Genomic DNA, 22,453 nt, shown 5'->3' on the forward strand with positions numbered 1-22,453 from the left:
TCTGTTTCCAACTTGAGAGAAAACAGATGGTTGTACCACGAAGGAAATAATCATAGTGCACTACTTGGCTCAGGAGTGAACCATGTTTAGGTATCATGTAAATTCTGTTAACAACAAATGAAGATATTACCAGACAAGAATACGTACCTGTATTCCTTTGATTTATAAATATAATTTTCACAAAGTTAATTTGCCTCGTATCTGTATTTCCAGAAGAAATGTATCTGGTGAATTAATGGCAGGTTACATAGTATTGGCAGAGCTTATTACTGTTTTCAAGTGCTTTCCTGCCTACAGTTCATTACAGCTGCAGACCAGTGTCCCGAGGAGTCGTCTGGGGACATACAGCAGCTGGGTGTGGGAGATGGTCCTGAACTCAGCGTAGGTTTCTTTCTCCCATCTATCCATCCAACAGGCCTTTACAGAGCACCTCCTGCTTACTGGTCTTACCATGGGCTGGCCCCAGGGCTAGCTGGATACCCAACACACATAGCAGAAGCAAAGTCAACAGGTGAAGAGAGAAGAAAGGAGAATAACAAATAATACATAGTGATGTTTCACAGGTTGGTTTGTCCATATTTTCATTCAGGAAACCATTAATAACACTCAAGTGTAAGGCCCTGAGGTTAAAAAGATGAGTCAGTCCTAGAGCTGTCCCCAAAAGGAGCTCACTAAGAGTAGCTGATGCAAGATCTGGATTTATTTTCCATCATAAAAGACAGAAAGTGGCAAGTGGTATGAGAGATATGGAAGGATACAGAGAAAGCGGTCATTATGTTCCTCAAGAGCTACTATGGTTCTTTGTACTGTATTGGCTCAGTGTGAAATTCTTCAACCAGCCCAGTGGCTTTCAAAGGCAGATATTCAAGCCAAGGTCATAGACCCTAGATTGATCTGGAAGCAGCTTTAGAGCACCTCCTCCACCCTCATTCTCACAAGAACCCCTGATCTCTGACCACATGGCTTAGTTCACATTTCAAACAGAATGGTTAAAATGGCAAATTTTGTGCTTTACCACCAAAAAAAAAAAATCCATGCCATTAAACTACAGGTGGTATTACGAATACGGAATACTACTCTTTAGAACTGTAATTTCTCTCAAAGGAGCAGAATTCCTCTCACACCCCAGGGTTATTACCAAAGTCTGTGTTTAACCAGTTGTAATCTATTTCCAAAATTATCATCTAACCCTGACAGTGTATACCTGTGGCCAAGTGTAAGGGTAGCTTAAAAATTTTTTTACATCCTTGCAAATAAAAATTTAAACCAAAGACTAATAATATCAGCATATGAATGTTTGTTAAGGTTTGAAAAATTATTCCTTGCCATTTTCTCCAAACATACCTCATGCCTTCTGGGCCATCCAGAAGCAAGAAACACTTTTTTAGGTCAGACCATACCAACATCCCAGGGTCTTTGTTTGGATTAATTAACCTCACCAAATATCCTAAATTTAAGCATTTCCTCCCCCTCCCCGCCAGCCCCCTCATCCCACTTCAGGGTGTGGGCAAGCCTTCCGGGCAAGGCCAGTTTCATTGGAAAACCTAATGAGAACTATGAACCTTCTTTCTAGAAAAATCCAAACTTTAAAGGGTTCACAAACCTTAGTTCAGAAAACTTGGCTCTAATAAACCAGTGGCATTGCTACCAACCACAAAAACACCATAAAAGTGCAAGGTAATTGGGTATCATGACCACCACACAAAAACATGCAGGCTGAATAAATATGATCTGGCTGGCTGTCTTAAAAATGACTATTACGACTATTAAAAAAAAAAAAAAGAGGCATGACAAAGAACACTTTTTACTCATTATGATTTATTCTCTACAATACTTTGTTAAAGAGTTCAATGATTTGCACTCCGAAGTTATATAGCCAAGAGGCAACCAAGTGTAATACAAAGAATTGGTCTAAAGTCTTTGCACTGAAGGCCATACAAAGTCTCTTGCTTCAGGGAAATAAGAATGAAAATAAACAAAAAGAACAAATAGCTCCCTAGGCTCCAGAATCTCAATAGAAAATAACGTCAACAGTTAGTGAAATTGTAGGTATTAACATATCATGGAAAACAGATCTTGTGCAAATATTAAAATTAACACCCGGGACTTTTGTATAGATGATTTTTATTATAAACAATAAAATATATGTAATGTCTCAACTACAAACCTTTCATGTTGAAAGGGACTCTAACATGAGTTGCTTTAATATTATGAAGAGAAAAAGTTTAAGAACCTCACAGTGGAAACAATCCAACACTGACAAACTCTAGTGATCAAAGACATTCTCTTTTAGTTCATGTAGAACAAGGACAATTTGAAATTACAGAGAGAATGTCCTAGCTGTGGGTATTATGAGACAAGCCAACTTTCTAGACCAAAAGGCACTCACAGCTAGGGATGAAACGAACTCCGAACCAAACCAGCCAAGGTGGGCTGGTTCCTTGAAAACAGTGGTTACTGTTCAGCTTGAGCAGCCCAACGACAAAGGAAACACCGAGCAGAAAACACTCCCTTCTCTTTAAACCCACCACTCACACTACGTGTACTGGCCACCCTCATCAATGCTTTGGTCAAGCACGTGGAAGGCAGGTCAGTTCCAGTTCGGAGCTGTCATCTCCCTATGCAAAGCTGCCACATGGATGATCCAGACTTAGTATTTTTCCTGAGAGCCACCTGCCACACATCTTCATGAGGTGACCATGACCGTATACTTCCAGACCACTTCCTGACTAGGCTCCATTCAGGACAGACACTGACAGTGCCATTCCTCACGGGGCCAAATAGTTTTTCTTGGTCGACTCCTGAGTTCCCCTGCCAAGGCAAGAGGAACTCAAGCATCTCCACTGCTGGACTTGGATGGGAGCATGAGGGAATGTGCAGGGAGTAAGGCTTCTTCACTCCAAAAACCACTGAGCCCACTTCAGTATGATGCTGGGCTTAACGAGCCCGATTCTTGTGCACTGATTTTTTTTCCCCATTTCCTGGGTTTTTTAATTTTCTGTTCATTTTCTTAAATGGCAGGTATCCTATCCCACCCTCAATAAAATAAAAAATATACTATACATTGGGGAAGACAAATAGGGCAACATTTCTACAAGAAAAAATAAGCTTGAAAGAGCATGGCACTGTAAATGCTTGCATGACCAGTCTCACTGAGCGTGCTCAGGGGTGAAAGTTTAGCACCATTTTTTTTGCTTTTTTTAAACTTTAGAAATTAAACACAACTTTTAACATAGACGACTTGAACAGTAATGAGTGTAGCCCTATGTATCAATACTGTTGTACAAATTGGAGGTGGGTGGTTTACTCTAGAGCTGACCACCCTGACATCAATCCATGGCACCTAAGAGTAACTGTCGTCACATTTATTTGTAACAAGACATTTATTATTCTCAGCAGCAGGAAATCACGAAACAATCCCTTCATCTTCAGAAGCCTGTTTTTCATGAACACAGCGAGGGAAAGGTGGCAGATGCGAGAGCGCGGGCCCGCGCATCCCGATGTCAGCCCACGCTTCCCTTGCACATCCCACACCCTCGCCAACAGCAGAGGATGGTGCAAAGCACACCTGCTCACCCTTACCCATCTCTTCAAGAAACGAGACACCTGTGCCTACAAAAGCACGTGTGTCGTTCCTTAGATTGTGCCGCTGCTCCCCCTCCCCCGTTCCTGGCAGAAGAAAACTCGAAAGACCTTTTGACTTGAATATTTGCCCGTTTTGGAAAGCCACACCACTACCACATAAACAATAAAAAATAAATTAATTAAACCAAAACATTGTGTTCACTGGGTTGACACCCAATCCACATCAGGAGTTCTCTAAACATGTTGTTGAAAACCAGTGTATCACCCGTAGGGTCCTTTCTTCCAACCGGCCACCTCTTCCTGTGAATCATTTCAGCAGTGCCTTTGTGATAATGTTTTCAAAGCATCTTCCAAGTCCCCAACTTCTATGCACTTTGCCACCATGTGAGTGAAGAATAGGCAAGAGGGAGGAGAGACTTGCTGACAGGTATTTAGAATCAGCAACAATGGGAAAGGGAACTGTGCCACATGAAAGTATGAATGACCTAGAAGAAAATGAGCTATTTGGAACTCTGCCATGGTGGGGTGAAGATTCCCAGCACGTTAGGCAAGATAAGAGATTCACCTTGTTTAGTTACACAGCTTTGTTCTAAAGTCCTGTAAGGACTGTAACAGCAACAGTTTTCCCACTGCTACAGGCAAACTAGAAAAAGGAACTCCTCTGCTTAAAGGTCTCTCAGGATGTTTGCCTGAATAGAAAAACAGCTTGGAGACCCTGGATTCTCTCCTATGACGACATGTCCTTCTAGAACCCAACCCAAGTGCTTGTCTGAACCTCTGCCCTCTGAGAACCTAGATCCAGCTATAGGCACTGCTACCAGTAGAGGAGTGAGGTAGCCGGGTGGTAAGGAAGAGGTCTCTCCCTCAACACTGCACGCAGTGATGCCGTCAGGACCTCCCGTGGGCATCCCAGTTCATTCCTCAGCAGGCTACACCACAGAGCTCTGTTCAATACCAGGAGACTCAATGCAGGAAGAGTGCCAGAAAATCCAACTGATAGTGGGATGAGAATTAAAACCTTCGAGGCTAATTGAGCAATGAGATCTGCAACGCCATCCAAAGGGCTTCTGATCTTGAGGTGGGTCTCTGTCCAGGAGCCGCAAAGGACTAATGGTGCCCACATTTGACCCTAACATGGCGTCCACTTATGAAGCATGGAGGTTGTGATCAACTCTTGGTACGCAATAAACTGTAAGTTTAAAAAAAGGAATTTAAAACAACCTAAAAATGTTTCTTGTTGGTCTCCGTTGCCCAGACTGCCAGGAGGATACACCTACTCGTTCTGGGGAGGCTGCAGGGGTGTGTGTGGGCTAAGCCTTCATGGACCATCAATTCCAGCTTCTACTGTGTGGCCAACACACAGGCAGCAGATCAGTAGCGGCACCTGCACGCCAAGGTCTTCTGAACCCACACGGAATTCTCACTAGTCATGGAGGAGCCCCAATCCAACGGAACCCCATATTGAGGAAAGGCTGAGATAAGGCTTGGGCCCCTCAAGTTCTGTTTCATTCCATATAACCCCGCCCCCCCTCAGTCAGCTGGAGGCAGACTTGGCAACGGAAGCTAGCATCATAAAATGGTGCAGTAATAGAAGTAACTGGACCAGGAAGAGGAGGCATCTGCTCCAATGATGTCATAGCCATTGGTGGCCACAGGGGGGTGGGACTGGTCATGCAGCCGTGTGTCAGGAGTAATGATTGTAGAGGGGCGGGGCATGAAGAGTGCCATTCTGGAAACAGTGCTGTCGAGAAGCAATATATTCTGCATAACTGATTGTCACCTTCTCACTTCGGTACCTGTATAAGGAAACAGGAAAGCGTATTAGGAACCCCAAACACTTCATTTTGTAGTCACGCGGCAGAGAAAACCAAAAGCTTATTCCACATTTTGAAAGAATAAAATGGAAGACCAAGAGCAATCTTACTTACAGAAAATGAAAGACAGCACAAGAAAACAGTGTTGTTATTACAAATGAACAAGATGAAAAAGCACAATCACAATTCACCCCTGAGAATGTGTTTTCTGCACATCCCACCTTTAAAACACTTCATATGCTTATCATCAGGCTGCTCTTAAGCAATCTGCTACTAGGGTCTGGATGAAGAATTTCAAGGTCAAATTACATGGGTGGCAGACTGGAAGATGGCTGCACCAATGCCCAGTGTAAAATGCACATCTACTTTTAGGTTAAAATGTGATAAATTTGACAGAAATGCAACCTCAACTTGCAGAAAAGCAACAAACAAGTTATTTATAACTAAAAGGGGCACAGATACCTAATTCTGGGTCAAATTCTGACGAAGCAGGTTAAAAGATCCTGGGGCTATAGAGGATGGGTCTCACTTTCCAGATGAATATGCCATATCATATCACAGGGTCATCGGAACAGAATTCATAGCACTTTGGCCTTGCTCTGGAAAGAGCCATGAGTCAGGATGCGAAGCATGGGGTGTTACAAACCTATGGAGCCTACTACAGACCACAGGAGCTGGGTGTGACAATCCTTACCCAGAGCCATCTCTTTCCCACTGTAATCACTCCTCCACTGCAAGGTGATTATTCCTGAATTTTGACAGGGAAATGGCTGTTCAAATAAATTATAATAATAATGATAATAATAATGCTTTGTATTTGAAGATTTTTCTTTTTTTGGAATCCAAAGCATTTCAAAAACACGGGGTTATCGTCCAAATAGACCTGTGAGGTTACTATATTGATTATTCAGCATTTTACAGATGAAGAGGCCAACAGAGGCCCACAGAAACCCACAGAAGCTAAACCTTTCAGTGTTTCTGATTTCAATAGGGATGGGAAGAGAACTGGCATCTACTGACCATCTGTAATACTGCCTGGCCCTGGACTAGAACGTCTTCATACATTACCTTACCACACCCTAAAACAACCCCAAGGCATTATCATTCTCCTCTTAGAGACAGGAAATTTTTTTTTTCCTGCTCAGAGAGGTGGAATAACTGGCCCAGGTCACACAGCTGGGAAGTGCTGGAGCTGGGATGCAGAGTCCAGTCCATACATATCTTACTACACTAGGCAGCCTCCCCATAAAAGTATTTGCTCCAAACAGGCAGAGGCGTTCCCTTGTAACTATTCCACCAATAGGCCACCTGACTCCATGTGATGACTTCAACTGACCCTGGACTTCTGTACTGAGAGCCCTTTTCTCCTGCCTTCAGCCTTCCAGCTCGGCATCCCAACAAGTGGGTCTGGCAAAGACACCCACAACTTACTCAGCAGCTACTCTGCCCCCCACTATGCTAGCAGCTGAACTGTGGACACCCCCAGGATGCTGCCGAGTCTCTGCCTTTGTGGCCACTGCTTCCTCAGAGCTTCGACCTCACTCATACTACTTTGGTTTAGAGACATTAGCAGAGAAAATTTCTCTCTTCCCCTGTCTATCAAAAGTATCCTCCATCCAACCCCAACTAAATTAAAATGACAAGGAAAATGAGACAGTGGCTTACCTGGTGAGTTTGATGGTTTTTCTGAATTCACTGGTTATTGGAGCCTTAAAGCCACCTTTCCTGAGCAAGGAGTCTATCGTCTGGATCTGATCCCAGTCTGAGGAGAAGACAGGCACACTGAGGTCCGCACACGGTGACACAAGAACAGGCCGTGCTCTGACACAGTGACAGCAGACAAGTAACCAGGTCTGCTGGGGGCAGAGCAAGCCCGGGCACTGCCCCACGTCCCTGGAGCCCCATCTGCCTCACTGGCAGTCCAAGGAGAATCCAAGAAGTGAGGTGACACCTAACACACACCAGTGATGGCTGCCCCCAGGCCCCCTGCTTCTCAGTCTTTCCTGTCAAATATGATCCCAGTATAATTATTTAGGAATAGACATGGTTCCAACCTAGACCAGCTTGCTGGCCTAGTGCTGTAGCCAGGGCTGTTCTGGGAGAAGAGAGAATTCATATCCTGCGCCTGTACTCCTTCACATGGCCTTGCTTCGTTTTGATGATTTCTAGCAGTCGCTTTCTACTACAGAGACTTGACAGCAGGAAGGAAGCTATTCCTTTCGGAACGATGGGAAAGTTGTTTGCACATCTACTGCTATGCTGTTCTTGAAACATTTTCAACAGATATAACCAAATATATCAAATTGCAAACCAAAGAGAACCGCCTAAATTACTATGGCAGGTGCCTTGATTTTTCCAATCAGTTTTCAAATGGCAAAAGTATTTGATTATTTACCTAAATTATCATCACAATCTCACTATTAGGAAATACTCCTGGTGTGCCTCCTTGGACGGAAATGCCAGATTTATGATCTCAAAGAGGTGGTTAACAGGCTTCCTCCTTTTCATGCCACATCCCCACTGCTTTTGAAAAAGTTTAAATACAACCACAATGGGAGCCAACAAGGCAATCCCTCCGCACATAGTTAGTTCACTGATATACGGAACGGGATATTTTTCTCTATTCCAGGTTCACATTCAACAAATACTATTATTTTCAAAAAAAACCAGACTAGTTCCAAGAAAGAAAGAAAATTGGGTTATATGCCACAGACTGCACGGGCAGCATTGTAAGATATTCCTCTAACTATTCTTTGAAAGAGAAAACCTGCCTAACCCACTTCCTACCTTTCATGTCCCACTGTAAATAAGAACTAAGTAACTACTGAGTTCTTTAAAAAAAATAGGAGAGATTATGTTTTGCATTTTCCCAATTATAACACTGATTATTAATTCATGACCAAAAGTTCAAAACCCACTAACATGGGCAACTTCCCTTTCCAATGAACTCCATAATATGGCCAAGTTGATTGCTGGAATTTTCCTACAATTAACCACTGCAGTTTTAGGGGCCAAGAAATAATACTACTCACTGAAAGTAAGTGAAATGGTAGCTGGGTAACTGAAGTCTTTACCCCTTTCTTTTCCCAGCGCCTACATCTTTTGGGGAGTTTTTCATTCTGTCAGAACTTGAGAGATATGGAGAGGAAGAAAGGCGCTCATTCTTAATGATAGTTGGGCTGAAAGGAAACACTCCACCTTCCTGCTCTTTACTTGGCAACACCGTGAATAGCATTGTTCACGGAAATTCCATTTGTCCAACTCACCTTGTTCCTTTGCAACCTCAGGTAAATATGTGGCTGTACGTTTGACGCCTTTTTCATTGATGAATTCAATTCGAATACCATGGACCCCAACCTACAAAAACACACAACCAATAAATGGCATTTAGTTACTCTAATGGAACTTCAGTAATCCTCAGATAAATTGACACTGTCCCCTGACCAGCTTGACCCAGGGCTGAGAAAAGGGGAGCCTCTTACTCTCTCTCTCAGGCATGAAAGCCAAGGAAACTGCTGCTTCAGGGAAAGTGACAGTCTATGTGCAGCCAGCTCTCTGAGAGTATGGCGGCTATAGAAATACATTCTCTCAACAGTGCATCCAATAATCTTGAATGTTCCAGCTTTAATCTCTTCCATTAAAAAGAACACGCCACAGGGTTTTGATGTGAGTTCCTGACTCCTCACACACGGCTCCTAATAATTTTTATTCAAGGGCTTACCAAAGAGAATCAGGCATGTTCTCGTTTACCCCCATTATTTCTTATTAGACACGGGAAATGGATGTGGAACAGAGTACACTGGGAAGAATGGGAGAAGAAAGCCTTCCCATTTCTTCCTACTTCTAATATCTGTCATATCTTCTAATAAAAGCAGCATATCTAATAGTCATATCTTCTAATATCTTCTAATAAAAGCAGCACCTTTTCTGTCACCCAAGTTGCCTACAATTGCCTCCAAACTCAGCTTTCACATTCTCATACCCTCGCTCAATGAAGGAGATACATTACCATGTACTAACCCGAACCCAAATGCAACGAGAGATGCAGAGTTCCAAATGCGGCTGTTCTCACCTCCCAGTCCAGGTAATCACTGGCATCCTCAAAGTTAGTAAGGAGGGAGACAGAGCAGAAAAGTTTAGGCAGCTCCTCTCGGGTCAGGGGGGGAAATCGGCTGTCCTTAAGTGCACTGGAGGGGACAGAAAATATAAGTGAGGCTGCTCCAGAGCTGGGAGCCAATATCATGTGCCCGAACGTTTGTGACTCTTGAGCTATGCAGAAAACATCCACTATCCAACAACACGAACATGCTAAAAACAACTTGATGCTACTAACTGTCTATACCTAAACTGGTAAGTGACTCACCAGATTAAAGCCCCCACATTTCCTGATTATCAAAGAGAACACTCAAACTTTATCACTCAGAAGAAATAGGCCGCTGTATTCCACTTCTGCCAATAATCTACCAGTCTTGTGTGTGTTGTCATTACCTGGTTAGCGTGTATTCCCTGAGTCCTGAATGAAGATTCATGGCTGAGAAGGTCCCAATGCAGCCACGAAGCCGCTTGTCCCGCCCTGTCTTCCACGTCACAAAGAGCGGACTGAAAGAGCAAGCACAGCAATCAGGGAAGAAGGAAACCTCGCTCTATCCCTGTTCATCTGTTCTTCCCCCACAGGACCGTCCTCTGGTGCGAAGGCTCTGCCCTCTGGGAGCCGCGCAGCCCGAGGGTAGAGATGGAGAGGCAATCACAACAGGGCACGAGAAGAAAGGCCCCTGCTCACAGCCTCACTCCACTCTGACAACACATGGACGTGCTGTTTTCTCCTTCCTCTGCCCAGGACTTAACTCTTTCTCTCTTCTTCTAGTTCTCCATGTCTTTCTCCTCTTGTTCACTCTCTTTTCATGTGTCTATGCTCCCAGTTCCGTTCTTCACGAAGACACACAGGGCCTGCACACCTTCTCCCCTCAACCCCACATCGTGCCTATCGTTATTTCTGCCTCTCCTGCTCATAAATTCCAGAAAAGAAAGTCTCCTCAAGAAAGCTGATGCTTGGACTTCCCTGGTGGCACAGTGATTAAGAATCCGCCTGCCAATGCAGGGGACAGGGTTCGATCCCTGGTCTGGGAAGATCCCACATGCCGTGGGAGCAACTAAGCCTGTACACCACAACTACTGAGCCTGTGCTCTAGAGCCCACAAGCCACAGCTACTGAGCCTGCGTACTGCACTACTGAAGCCTGCACTCCACAACATGAGAAACCACCGCACTGAGAAGCCCACGCGCAGCAATGAAGACCCAACACAGCCCCCCCAAAAAAAGGAAGAAAGCTTATCCTTGGGGAATTCCTTGATGGTCCAGTGGTTAAGACTCTGTGCTTTCACTGCTGAGGGCTCAGGTTTGATCCCTGGTGGGGGAACTAGGATCCTGCAAACCACATGGCACGGCCAAAATAAATAAATTAAAAATAAAATAAAAAGCTTATTCTTAGCAGAAGTTCGATCCCTGGTCCAGAAGGATCCCACATGCCACGTAGCAACTAAGCCTGTGCACCACAACTATTGAGCCTGCACGCCGCAACTATTGAGCCCATGTGCCGCAACTACTGAAGCCCACACGCCTAGAGCCTGTGCTCCGCAACAAGAGAAGCCACTGCAATGAGGAGCCCACACACCACAATGAAGAGTAGCCCCCACTTACCACAACTAGAGAAAGCTTGTGTGAAGCAACAAGGACCCAACGCAGCCAATAAATAAACAAATAAATTTATAAGAGGAAACAAACCAAAACCAAAAACAAACAAAAAAACCCTTCAAGAATTCCACTGTCTCCACACCCTATAATGCTGCGGCCACCACCTACTCTTCCAAACCTGTGTCCCTCTCCTGCAAGGGACACACCTGATCCCACTCAGATCAAGGCTCAGACTCTCCACCTACTCAGTCAGGATTTTTCTGTCCATGGTATTGCATGGCAATACTTCCCTAAAAAGTGAGCACATTTTTCTCTGCATTTCCTCTCCTCTGACACAATTGCAGGAGTAACTTCCTCTCCACCTCTGCCCAGCGTGTGTGCTTTTGTATGTCATCTGCCAACTCCGGTCTCCCGAGAGCATGGACTTTTTCTTCACATCCCTCCAATCCCTGCCCAGTGAGGCTGTGCACCACCCTCAGTATGGCGCTAGCGATCGAGGAATGGCAATGTCAGTGAATGTTCTAAAAGCATCTCCTAAAAAAATAAAAATAAAAAAGCAGCAGTGCTCTTTAAAGCCACCTCAAAGCTGCTTCCAACTGAGAAAGCATTGGCACGAGCTTCTTCACTTGAGTTTACCTTTACACATATTCCTTATTTAAGTCACTGATACCTCGAGGGGACTTGGGACAAATAACAGAGTCTTGAGCTGAAAACAGTAAAGCAAATTCTGACATTCTTGGTGGGGTGCTGGCAGCCCGAAGGGATTGACAATGAACAGAGTGAGGGGACCCTTGTTAAGAGCATCTCAGCTCCTACTAAACGAGCTCCTAGTCTCCAGCCTGGCCCCCAGACACTGGCAATACACTTGGACTTCAACAGTGCTTGGGTCCACAATGGTGTGATGGTGTGACTTCTCCATGAGAGGTTAAATGGCCTACCCACTGCCATATGCACCAACAGAAGACCAAGAACGAAATCCTCCTGATTCCCAGAACATTACTTCGACAACAAGCCAACAACTCCTTCAAACATAGCCTAGTATCCTTCCATTACTGAACCCAGTGAATGCTCTAGATATTGTCTGCACATTTCTCATCATCCTTTTCCCATTAACCTTTGCCCAAATCATGTTAAAGCTTTTTATAAGTAGCAGACTCTCTCAAGAGAATGACTGCAGAAAGAGCCGTCATGCGCTTATCAGTGTCTCCGACACATGATGGCTTTACTCACTAGGGGTCATTGGTGAATCTAGGAAGTCGTGGCTGTGGGAAGCCATAGAGGTGACAGTAGAGGACGTCAAAGCAGTAGCAGCACATCTCTGCAGTCACCACCAGATTCTTGGTGGTGTTGGCAGTTCCATTGGGCCGGGGGAGAGGGCTCAGCGCTCCCGATGCGGGATTCATTCGTGTGATGGGAGAGTTTCCAGGTCCCAGAGTTAAGTCCGACACATTCTCCCGACCACTGCTGCCATCCACATGCTGGTGGTTTTGAAGAGGTCCTGAACTAGAGCCGGGGACAGTTGTGGACTGGTTCCCGTGACTGTGCGTTCCACTTCCAGATAACTTAGGCTTCTTGACCCCACAACAGCCTGCTGCCAGCTTGGGCTCGAGTGGAGGAACACAACGTCTTTTTCCCATCCTGATTCAGTGCTTGAGGTCTGGAATGCTGCAGAACCCTAACCCAAAAGAGAACATGTAAGCATTAACTCAAATGGTTAGTTAGAAGGAGAACACAAAAATCAAAGAGGAAGGGTCTACATGGAGGGTGGGAGTCATCAAATTCTTTCTTACCCAGGTCACATTGGTCACAAAGGGTCCCAGACCAGTGGGCTAGAAGAGACCCTGAGTTCCAGACCAGGCACGCCTCACCTTTTCCCGAGGGGGAACTGTTTTTTATTTTCCATGAAGGTTGTGATCACCGCGGATGGAGGCAGGCCACAAGCAGCTCCCTCTTGCCCAGGACTCCCCGGGCAGAAAGAAGGGTGAGGTGGCAGCCACTGTGCAGCTGAATGCGGACATTTCAAGACCAGGTGGAAGACTGTACTTGACCTGTCAGGCTGCGCATCAGGATGCTTTCGCTACCTTTTTAGAGGCTTCAAATTGAACCACCCTGTTTTTAAAGAACCCCAGAGGGACTTCCACGCTTCTCCTTGTTAACCACATCCTTTCCACATTTTCCTCATCACTAACCTCAATTTATCTTGTAATTTTAGCCCCAAACCTCCGTGAAGATGAAAGGCAGCAGCCGTTCTGACAAGAGCACGCTTTCTAACAGAGGGCTCCCCTCCCACCTTTCTGTCCTCACAGCTTTCCTTCACAGCCTTACTCATTTTCTTTGGTTCTCCTCTGAACTCACTCCAATTTCTACACTTCTGTACTTTCAAGATCCCATTCAAAACAAGCTACAACCTAGCAGAAACCTTTATCCACACAAATGACCTGAGCTTCACAGCCCTTTTGTGAGGTAGCCATTTCTGCCCTGTCATAGCCAGGCAGACAGATGCAAAGCCATCAGCTTGACAAAGCATGGCATCAGGTGGGCCAGGAAACCAGAGAGCCCCATCTGATGAGGGGAGGAGGGGATCTTTTCCACTAAATTCTTTTCCTTAAAAAGCCTAAAGTACAGATATATAGCTGTAACACGACCAAGATCCTTTCTGTTTTCTGTGTCAGTAATCAACAGGCCCAGAAAACAGATCCTAGGTATGTCAATGTCTGATAATACCAAAGTTGTAAAATCCTGCAGACTTGAGGAAAGCATACTTTGTTTATTCTCAAGTCAATACCTGCCAGTTTTAGCCCCCCCACTCAAAAAAAATATATGATTCCTACCTAAAATTTTTCTATGTGATTCGAACACGCAGCACACAATTGCCTTTTTAGGCACTGCTCTGCTGTACAGTATTTTGGTTGTAAATTCTACAACTTTTTAAATCAAATTAGATATGTATGCACCCACTTGCAATGCAATTATTTCTACAAAACCATCCTGTCACTTTAGGTTGAATGAGATACAAAAATTTCACAGATACTGCTTATGTTCTTGATATATGCTGATCCCTAACAAAGTACACATTTTTGTATCTAGGACAATTCCTCGGAAGATGAAAGTTATCTCTAGCAGAGGAACAGCTGCTTGCATACTTCAATGTCTGGCCTGGAACAGGGGCTTCTTTTTGAGAAAGCCTCATGCACTTGATGCAGTAAAACCTCCAATGACTAGATTGTTTCTGAGCGTGGTATCACCGTCTTGTTCAGACTGTTGAGAGGGTGCAGAGGTCTTGGTTAAAAATGCTGCCTCCAGAGCCAAATGGCCTGGGTTCAAATCCTGATTCCTCCAGGATTAACCTCTCTATGCCTCAGTTCCCTCAAACTGGGAATAACAATAGTACGTGCCCCATGGGACTGTTAGGAGAATTGAGTTTAATACATGCCAAGTGCTTCCATACAGTGTCTGGCATAAAGTAAGCTGCTCTTCTCATTTGGGCTTATCATCTGCTCCCACCAGCATGGAAACTCCCATAAGGCCAGGACTTTGCTGTGCACTCAGGGCTTAGACCACCAAACAGGTGCTCTTTAAACAGGATTTCACGGAATCCTCAAAACCACTCAGCAAAGAGGACAATGTGACCATCCTTTTACAAAGGATGAACCTCAGGTTTAATAAGCAAGATAATCTGCCCAAAGCCAGACTGCCACTAAGTGGCAGAGTCAGGATTTGGACCACAATCTATCTGTCAGACTCTGAGGCCTGGGTCTTCCCACCAAGCCACAAAGGATGAGGCCTGCCAATAACATCCACTGGATTCAGTCCCTTTCCTAAGGGTATGATCAAACAAACAAACAAATCAAGGGTTACTAAAAACAAACATTCACAAAATCTTGCCAACAAAAATGGAGAAGGGAAAAAAAAAATCAAAACCTAAGCCCAGAGCCAGTATCTCCGCCATCACCCTGACAATCATCAGTGCCCCTGCCATTGTTACTTGAATCCACAAGGGATGTCGCTGCCCACTGAGCTCTTACTTGACTTGCCACCTTGTGTATAACTATGAGCAGGGGGTTTAGGACATGTGTTGAATGAAGCAGAGGGACCATCTCTCGAGAGCTTGAGTTTTAACAGCACCAACAGGGCCCTGAGGCTCTGCCTCTAGAGAGTCCCAAAATTCAAAGAAGCAAAGAGGAAGGATGAAATAGGTTAAAAAATCTTTCCTCACTCTCCTTACACCAAAGCACACCTGAAGGAAGAGTGAAATGTCACGAGATGGTGGCAACTCAGGTTCCTCTGCAGGTGCTATCAGCTACCTGACTGTGAAACATCCTACAACAGAGCAACAGAAGCGATTTTCAAACCATGCCAAGGCAGGTGAGCTCAAGCCTAGGAAGTCTGCCTACATATCTTGTCCAATCACCGATCTTCAGTGGGGCATGATCACAACTGACACCAAGAGATGACATTTAACAATTCCCCCACACCCTATGATTTGTAATCAACAGAAGCAACCCAAATCTTGTGGTTCCTTAGGCCCAAGCTTTCTCTGGAGGCCACTAGGCAAACGATTCAATCAATATTCTCAATTAGTGACCGAAGGCAGACTTAGAGACTTTCTGCATCAAAAATATACTGAAGGTATATCTTTAAAAATTTGTTCCATAAATTTAAATCTATAGACTAAAACTTCAAACATAAACAAAGTAAAATAATATAATATAATATAATGAACCCAATACCCAGTTTTAACAATTTGCAACAAAGGGCAAATCTTACTTCATCCGCAGCCTACTTACTCACTCCATCTCCCCTCCTCCTCCTCCTGAATTATCCAAGGCTTGTTTTTAAAGGGGTCAATATTTTACTTATCTGTCGGGTAAAGCAAATATTAAGCAAACAACAGTAAAGGCTGTGAAGGTGCTAGTACTGAGTACTTTTACTTACAATATTAACTACAACCTATCAATTTCATCATGTTTCTCTTTAAAGTGAGACTCTTCTAACCCCACTCCAACAAAGTGGGTGTCTCCCCATAACTAAATATGCCAGGTTCGGCTCCAAAAACACACTCGATTCTCCAACAGCTGGGCTTCTGCGGGCACAGTGTCAGAGCCCTCAGAATGACAGTATTTCAATACAACAGACTAACCTGCTGTCTGACAGCTAAAAACAAATACCCCTAATGGCACATTCTACCTCTTCTAGAATTATCTGCATTTGTTCTCACTCTTCCCCAAAACCTCCTAAAAACTACCAGCAGTGGTACACTGATCATTGCAGGAGTAAACAAATGAACACCTATCAAACTGGTTCATCTGAAGCGATTGGAATCAGGTCAAAACCCTTGCTTCACAGATGCATGTATCACTAAGACCCTCTGGAGCCTTCAGCTGGTCACTCTTTCAAAGCTAAACTCAAGGGCCACTTTAAGCGCCAACGGTAGTGATGTCATTTTCCTACCGTGTGTCCACTTTAGAACAAACAATGAGAATGAACTAGTTAAAACTGGATTTCCACCAAATGGAGACAATATTCATGCTTCCACAAAAAGCTGGAGGAAACAACAGGAATCACTGTTTTACCTCTTAGGACTGCCTAACCTAGCAAGTGTCAAATGAAGTAAAACTGTTCTCAGTATTGAAAAAGTCACCACACCCTTTACTGACACGCAACACTCAAGGGGTCCTGGCATTCAGGAGGGTGCACGACAAAGGCAGCTCTCCGGCCCTCTCTGTGGGGAAGCCAAGCAGTGCGCTGTAGGTCCAGGCTGAGTGGCCGAGAGAGCCACTCAAATTCCAGCCAGCACTGACCTCACCAACACCTTTGGTGTCAAGAGGCCGGGCTGCATTTGTGCTTTTTCTTTCATAACACCTAACACGGTGCCCTGCACATGGTACACACACCAACAATCTTACCTACAGATCTCCTAGCAATTCCATTTAAGTCAGCCTTTTTTATAAAGAGAGCATTTACGGCACAACCTGATCTTTAGATACTCTGTTCCACTGTGAGGTGCTGTTGAGTGTGTCAGAAGCTCAAAGTGACTGAAATACAAGTATCTATTCTTATCAACAATGTCAACTCAGGGAATTCGCTGGCCATCCAGTGGTTAGCACCCAGCACTGACCCAGCGCTATCACTGCTGGGGCCTCTGTTCAATCCCTGGTCTGGGGACTAAGATCCCAGAAGCCTCGCAACACAGCCAAAAAAACCCCCAACAAAACACAATGTCAACTCTACTCATCCCAAACCAAGGAACGGTTTAATTCATGGCAAAATGGATGGCCAATGTGGACCATTCATTCTAAAAAAACACGTCAATTATCCCTTACATTAACTTTTTGGTTTGATTTATGGTGGTAGCTGTCTTTGCTAAAACACAGTAACTGGTCAGTCTTGGACTTGGCCTCAGGTGCTGTTTAACTGTATAGGTTGCTCAAGGCCTTCCTTCCAAAGGCCACACCTAGTTTCTACATTGGCAGGCGGATTCTTAACCACTGCGCCACCTAGGAAGCCCTACACCTAGTTTCTAAACTGAGAATTTTTTCTTTTCTTTTTAGTGATGGGGCGCTTTAAGAGCTACCCAAGGGAGCATTATTTGGAGGGCAACTTACAATTTCAGGAGTTAATACACAACTATACTCCCAATAAGAATTAAAAAAAAATAGAGTTAATACAAATGATGTCCCATAAATTGCTGATGTTTTATAAACAAGGTATGGAGACCAGTACTAAGGGGAGGATGTGAGGGCCCCTGGCGGACGTGGCTGGCTTGGCAGGAGGGGCTTCCTCGCTGGGGGTCCCTTGCAATGCTCCTAAGTCCACTGAGAACAACATGCTGATGCCTTCCCAGAGCAGCTCCCATCTTCAGAGGACAGAGCCCAGGCCTTGGGGTTATTGTCTAGGCTCAAATCCCAAATCTGACGTACCAGGTAATGGCTATGCAAACTCAAGCAGGCTGTCACATCTCTGTGGACCTGCCTGGGCTCCTGCTACCACAGAGGGTTTATTTGTGAGCATTCACTGAGTGGGACATGAAAAGCACCTAGCAGTTCTCTGGCAAAGAACCACTATTTATTAAAGCATCTGCTATTACTAATACTATGACTATCTCTACTGATAAAAGTAGGGCTCTGAGTTCTTAAAATTTCTATAGAGAGATAAACGTCCTCATAATAAAATTTTATTAATAACTACCATGTAGGCTAAAAGATATTATTATTTTTCTAATTTTTATTGGAGTATAGTTGATTTACAATGTTGTGTTAGTTTCAGGTGTACAGCAAAGTGAATCAGTTATACATATACACGCTTTTTTTTTAGATTCTTTTCCCATATAGGGCATTACACAGTACTGAGTAGAGTAACCTGTGATATACAGCAGGTTCTTATTAATCATCTACTTTATATATAGTAGTGTGTATACGTCCATTCCAATCTCCCAATTTATCCCTTCCCCCCTTTCCCCCTTGGTAACCATAAGTTTGTTCTCTACATCTGGGGCTATTATTCTGATGACCTTGATGCTTTCCTCTTCGGAAAGCCATGCTTCTAATAAGTCATCCACTGTCCTTTCCATTGTGAGATGCCAGAGCTATAAGGAGTATTGGGTGCAGAGTTGTGCACGGTTCTATTCTTCAAGGGTCCTCTTTTAAGCTTGCAGCCATACGCCAAAAAGAAACTAAACTTGCTAAATATGCTATTATTACAGAAATCTTGATACACATTGAGTACTAACAGAACTACTGCGTCAAAGTAGTTAGATTTCCAACAATAACCAGATTAAAATATCTAGAAAAGCCTGGAGGTGGGAAAAAAAAACATAGATTCACCTTTTGAAGACAAGCCTCAAAGCAGCCTATTTGGGGGCATGACCCCCGAAAGAAAACAGATTTGGGAGGTAGGAAAAAGCCAAAGAAAAAAAAGGGTCTCTGCATTTTCTTCAGTTATTATTTAATGTCCAAACGTCTATTCAAACCAAGCTTTATACAGAAGCGAACAGACTGCTGTTTCCTTTGTGACACAGGGTTGAACTTCAATTCAATTTAATAACTGAGTAGTAAAATGGCACCTGAGCTATAACTCTGGCCTACTTATGGAACTATTCCAAGAAACAGTCAGATGAAAGACCCACAAACATTCTGGTCATCATTTCAAATAATCATTTCTATATTTCTGAAAGCCCATCATACACACATACACATCCAAAATACTTGCTGTGTGAAAACTTTCCCTGCGAAAAACAGATCTACCTATACAATTGCTTTTAAAATTTATAGATTTAGAAGAGTACTCAGTACTATACATTTTCATGTCAACTTAGATTAAGAAAAACATGAATATAAGGAGTCAAATGTTTTGTTTTCTTTTTAGATCCCCTCCCTTTACTATGTGAGCTATGGCAGGGCGCCAGATCTTTCTGGGCCTCGGTTCTTTCATGTGTAAAATGAAAATATTTGTCCCCTGCCTTCCTCACAGAGGACTGTGAGGCTGCAATAAGATGTGAAGCACTCTGAAAAACTCTTTTACAAGTGTTTGCATACTGTTATTAACAAACTCGAGAAGAACACAGCAGTAATAAAAATTTTTCCAGAACTTTGTTTACATGTAGAATTTTAATTACATTTAAGAAAACAGTATCACCCTAGCAGATTTAGGGCAAAATGTTTCCAAAAAAAATCTCAGAGGATTACAACCATATGGAAGACACCTGATAACTGACCTTAGTAGGAACTGTATTAACCTGAGTTATGATCTTTGTTGGTCTTTAAAAAATGAATACTTTGGGAAGGGGTGGGAGGTGGACCTTATGTACATGAAGGGTTAAGTGTAATATTACACCACAATCTAGGTCACTCTAATGGGATTATGGAAAATAAATTTGTCTTTACATATTCAAATTATTTTAAAAGAGAGCAAGTGGAAGGATTCATCAACTTTAGGGCACCCCCATGGAAGTAGCAAAACAGAAGTGAACATCCTAAAGTCCAAGCACAGGCCTAAAACTAAAAAAAAAAAAAAAAAAAAAGCAAAAAACAACAAAATTCTTGTTTAAATATGTCCAAGGTAATACTCACTGAAAGCAGAAAGTTTGTATTGCCAGGGGAACAGCTATAACAGAGGAGGGGAGCTATTCTGTCTCTGAAATGAATTTTCTTCCTTCCGATTCCATTCCTTCTTCCTGTACCTAAGATGGAAATGCAGGTGCAGTGAATGAACAAAATCAAGGCAGTGCCAAGGTAAGAGATGGTTTTTGAAAAACTACAGCTCAACAGAGCAATTTCTAGAAAGAAAAAAAAAAAAAGCTAAGGAACAGGCTTTCCTTAGTTCAAAACATTTCAAAATCTACATACAAGGCAGCAAAGGCAGCCCCATGCACTAAATCACCTCATCCCTGGTGTCATCACCAAGAAGAGAGGACAAGGAGGATCAAAGGTTTTATTGAACCTGAACATGAGACACACATTAAAACTTCCTCCACCACTAATTTAGACCAAAACTTGCTCTCAGGCCAAGATACACCATTTAAAGGTTCTTCATTGGTTTCGGAATACAAACAGATTCCCAGATCCTCTGCAAAGATGGTGCTGAAGGATTACTGGACAGCATGCCAGGGTCCTGAGGACAGGCCATCTTGTTATGCCAGGTGGAGATGATAATTGTTGGTAAGAGTCACCACCCATCGTTACTCTTAGGCTGGCATAAATTTCTTCATTATCTCTCACCAACTCCCCACCCCCCAGTAGTAGAGATCTGAGTTTTTCCCAAAGAGGTAAACAGGAGACTCCAGGCCCCACCCACTCTAACCAAGGAGAGGGCAGTGAAAGAGGATAGGCCCAGAAGAATAAGGGTGAGGGAGTGTGGCAAAGTGAGGAGTTCAGATCAGGACAGGGAATGGAGGAGGGCAAGGAGTGAAGGGCAAAGCCCACAGCCTGGAAAGGAGGCAGGCATAAAACCCACAGTGTCAGGTGGAGGGAAGATGGAAACGGGGGCTCCGGGTGGATAAGCAGGGACAGAATGAGGGTGGGGTCGGGAAAAAAGAGAAGAGGAAGAGGCGACAGCGTGCGTGTGAAAGAGTTCAGCAAGGAAAGGGCGAGATACAGTGCGCAAAGAAGAGGCCAGAGTGCGGAGGGGCCAAGCAGGCGGAGTGAAAGGTGAAAGGTAAGGAAAAGGGGGTGGAAGGAGAGCGCGGGGCGCTGGGGGCAGTGGGGGGGGACGACCCAGCGACGGGTAGAGCTGCTAGGGCCGAGCCGCGGGGGTGGAATCCAGACGCCGGGCGGGGGAGGGGGCAGCGGGACGGGGTCGGGGGGGCGGGGGGGGCCTAGGGCCGCCAGGAGGCGCCGGAGACCACCAAACTTTACACGACCCGCGACTGTTTCCTGGAGGGAGTGCAGAAAGGAGCTGCAACCTCGCCTGGCCTCGCCTCGCTGCCCGGGGCAGGGGCGTCCGCCACCCTCTCCCCGGCACACCTCCCGAACCCCCTGCCCCGGGGGTCACACGCGGCCCGCAGGCGCCGCCTACCGCCTCCTTTCACCGCCGCCCGGGAGCCCCTCCCCCACGCTGCCCCGGGACCCGCGCCCCGAACCCGGGGGGACCCTCACCCCGGCCCCTCCGGTCGCCCCGGGGTGAGGAGGCCCGGCGCGCCCGGCGGCAGCCGGGGGAGGCCGGCCCGGAGGGGACTGGAGAGGAGGGCGCGGCGCGGACCGAGTTTCCCACCTTTTCTCCTGGCCCAGACGCAGCCGGGGCAGACGGGACCTCTCGCGCTCTGCCTCCTCCTCCTCCTGCTTCATGGAGCCATGCGCCTGGGTGGGTGCTCCCGAGAGAAGCGGGCCGCGGGCGGGCCGGACGCGCGGCGCGGACGGGGCGGGGCCAAGAAAGCCGGCGGGGGGCGGGCGGAGGAGGAAGCGGAGAGGTGGCGGTGGCGGCCGGGAAGAACTGCTAGAGGTATTCCCCGGGCAGCTGGAGGACTGAGCCGAGCCGGGACCCGAGTCTTCCGGTATCCCAGAAGTCACCGGAGGCAGTGAGGTAATGGAGGAAGAATGTAGGGAGTCCTCCAGTGGACCACACGCCCTCTAGCGAGTAGCCAAAACCATAGAGATTAGGGAGCCGCCGGAGCACCGCCCCGCTACTGTCACGTGGCCTGATTCCGCGCAGTTTATTGGCTGGCGCTGACTCTACGGGGTTGAATTTAGGAGGCTGCTTCCCATTCTTGGGGCCGAGTCCCAGGCAGTTGGAATGGAGAGCGGCTGACAGTGAGGCGCGAGAGGAGGTCCGCCAGCTGGTTTCCCCCCAGGTCTCTGAGCGGGCCGAGCCGAGCGCCCGGCTGTCAGGCCGCCGGTCGCAGTGCACGCCGGGTCGCCTTGGCTTCTGCG

At 45.4% G+C, this 22,453-nt stretch overlaps 1 protein-coding gene across 4 annotated transcripts; it reads right to left on the reverse strand.

The window, feature by feature from the left end:
* Nucleotides 1–1,798: 1,798 nt before the first annotated feature.
* On the reverse strand, nucleotides 1,799–22,078 carry AMMECR1L (AMMECR1 like). Of its 4 annotated transcripts, XM_057744712.1 has the most exons (9): nucleotides 21,798–22,078; nucleotides 20,159–20,268; nucleotides 12,321–12,765; nucleotides 9,888–9,998; nucleotides 9,472–9,586; nucleotides 8,666–8,756; nucleotides 7,065–7,161; nucleotides 6,094–6,147; nucleotides 5,245–5,381 (listed from the first exon to the last, which is right to left on the reverse strand). In XM_057744712.1, exons 3-8 carry the CDS (start codon nucleotides 12,725–12,727, stop codon nucleotides 6,120–6,122), a joined length of 849 nt encoding a protein of 282 aa, XP_057600695.1. In that variant the 5' UTR covers nucleotides 12,728–12,765; nucleotides 20,159–20,268; nucleotides 21,798–22,078; the 3' UTR covers nucleotides 5,245–5,381; nucleotides 6,094–6,119. The 4 variants fall into 4 exon arrangements, with proteins under 4 accessions (XP_057600692.1, XP_057600693.1, XP_057600695.1 ...); XM_057744709.1 differs by lacking the exon at nucleotides 6,094–6,147 and having other exon boundaries at nucleotides 1,799–5,381; XM_057744711.1 differs by lacking the exons at nucleotides 5,245–5,381; nucleotides 6,094–6,147 and adding an exon at nucleotides 5,869–5,998.
* Nucleotides 22,079–22,453: the final 375 nt, after the last annotated feature.

Source organism: Hippopotamus amphibius, chromosome 8 (genome assembly GCF_030028045.1).
Source record: "Hippopotamus amphibius kiboko isolate mHipAmp2 chromosome 8, mHipAmp2.hap2, whole genome shotgun sequence".
NCBI classification, from domain to species: domain Eukaryota; kingdom Metazoa; phylum Chordata; class Mammalia; order Artiodactyla; family Hippopotamidae; genus Hippopotamus; species Hippopotamus amphibius.

Excerpts from the sequence above, each read along its gene's own strand:
- AMMECR1L (XM_057744710.1), bottom strand. The coding sequence starts at position 12,727 with ATGGGAAAAAGACGTTGTGTTCCTCCACTCGAGCCCAAGCTGGCAGCA. Across the intron at positions 8,757-9,471 it reads GTGATTACCTGGACTGGGAG|GTTGGGGTCCATGGTATTCG; the intron begins GTGAGAACAGCC and ends GTGTTTTTGTAG. Across the intron at positions 7,162-8,665 it reads TGAGGTTGCAAAGGAACAAG|ACTGGGATCAGATCCAGACG; the intron begins GTGAGTTGGACA and ends TCTTCTCCTCAG.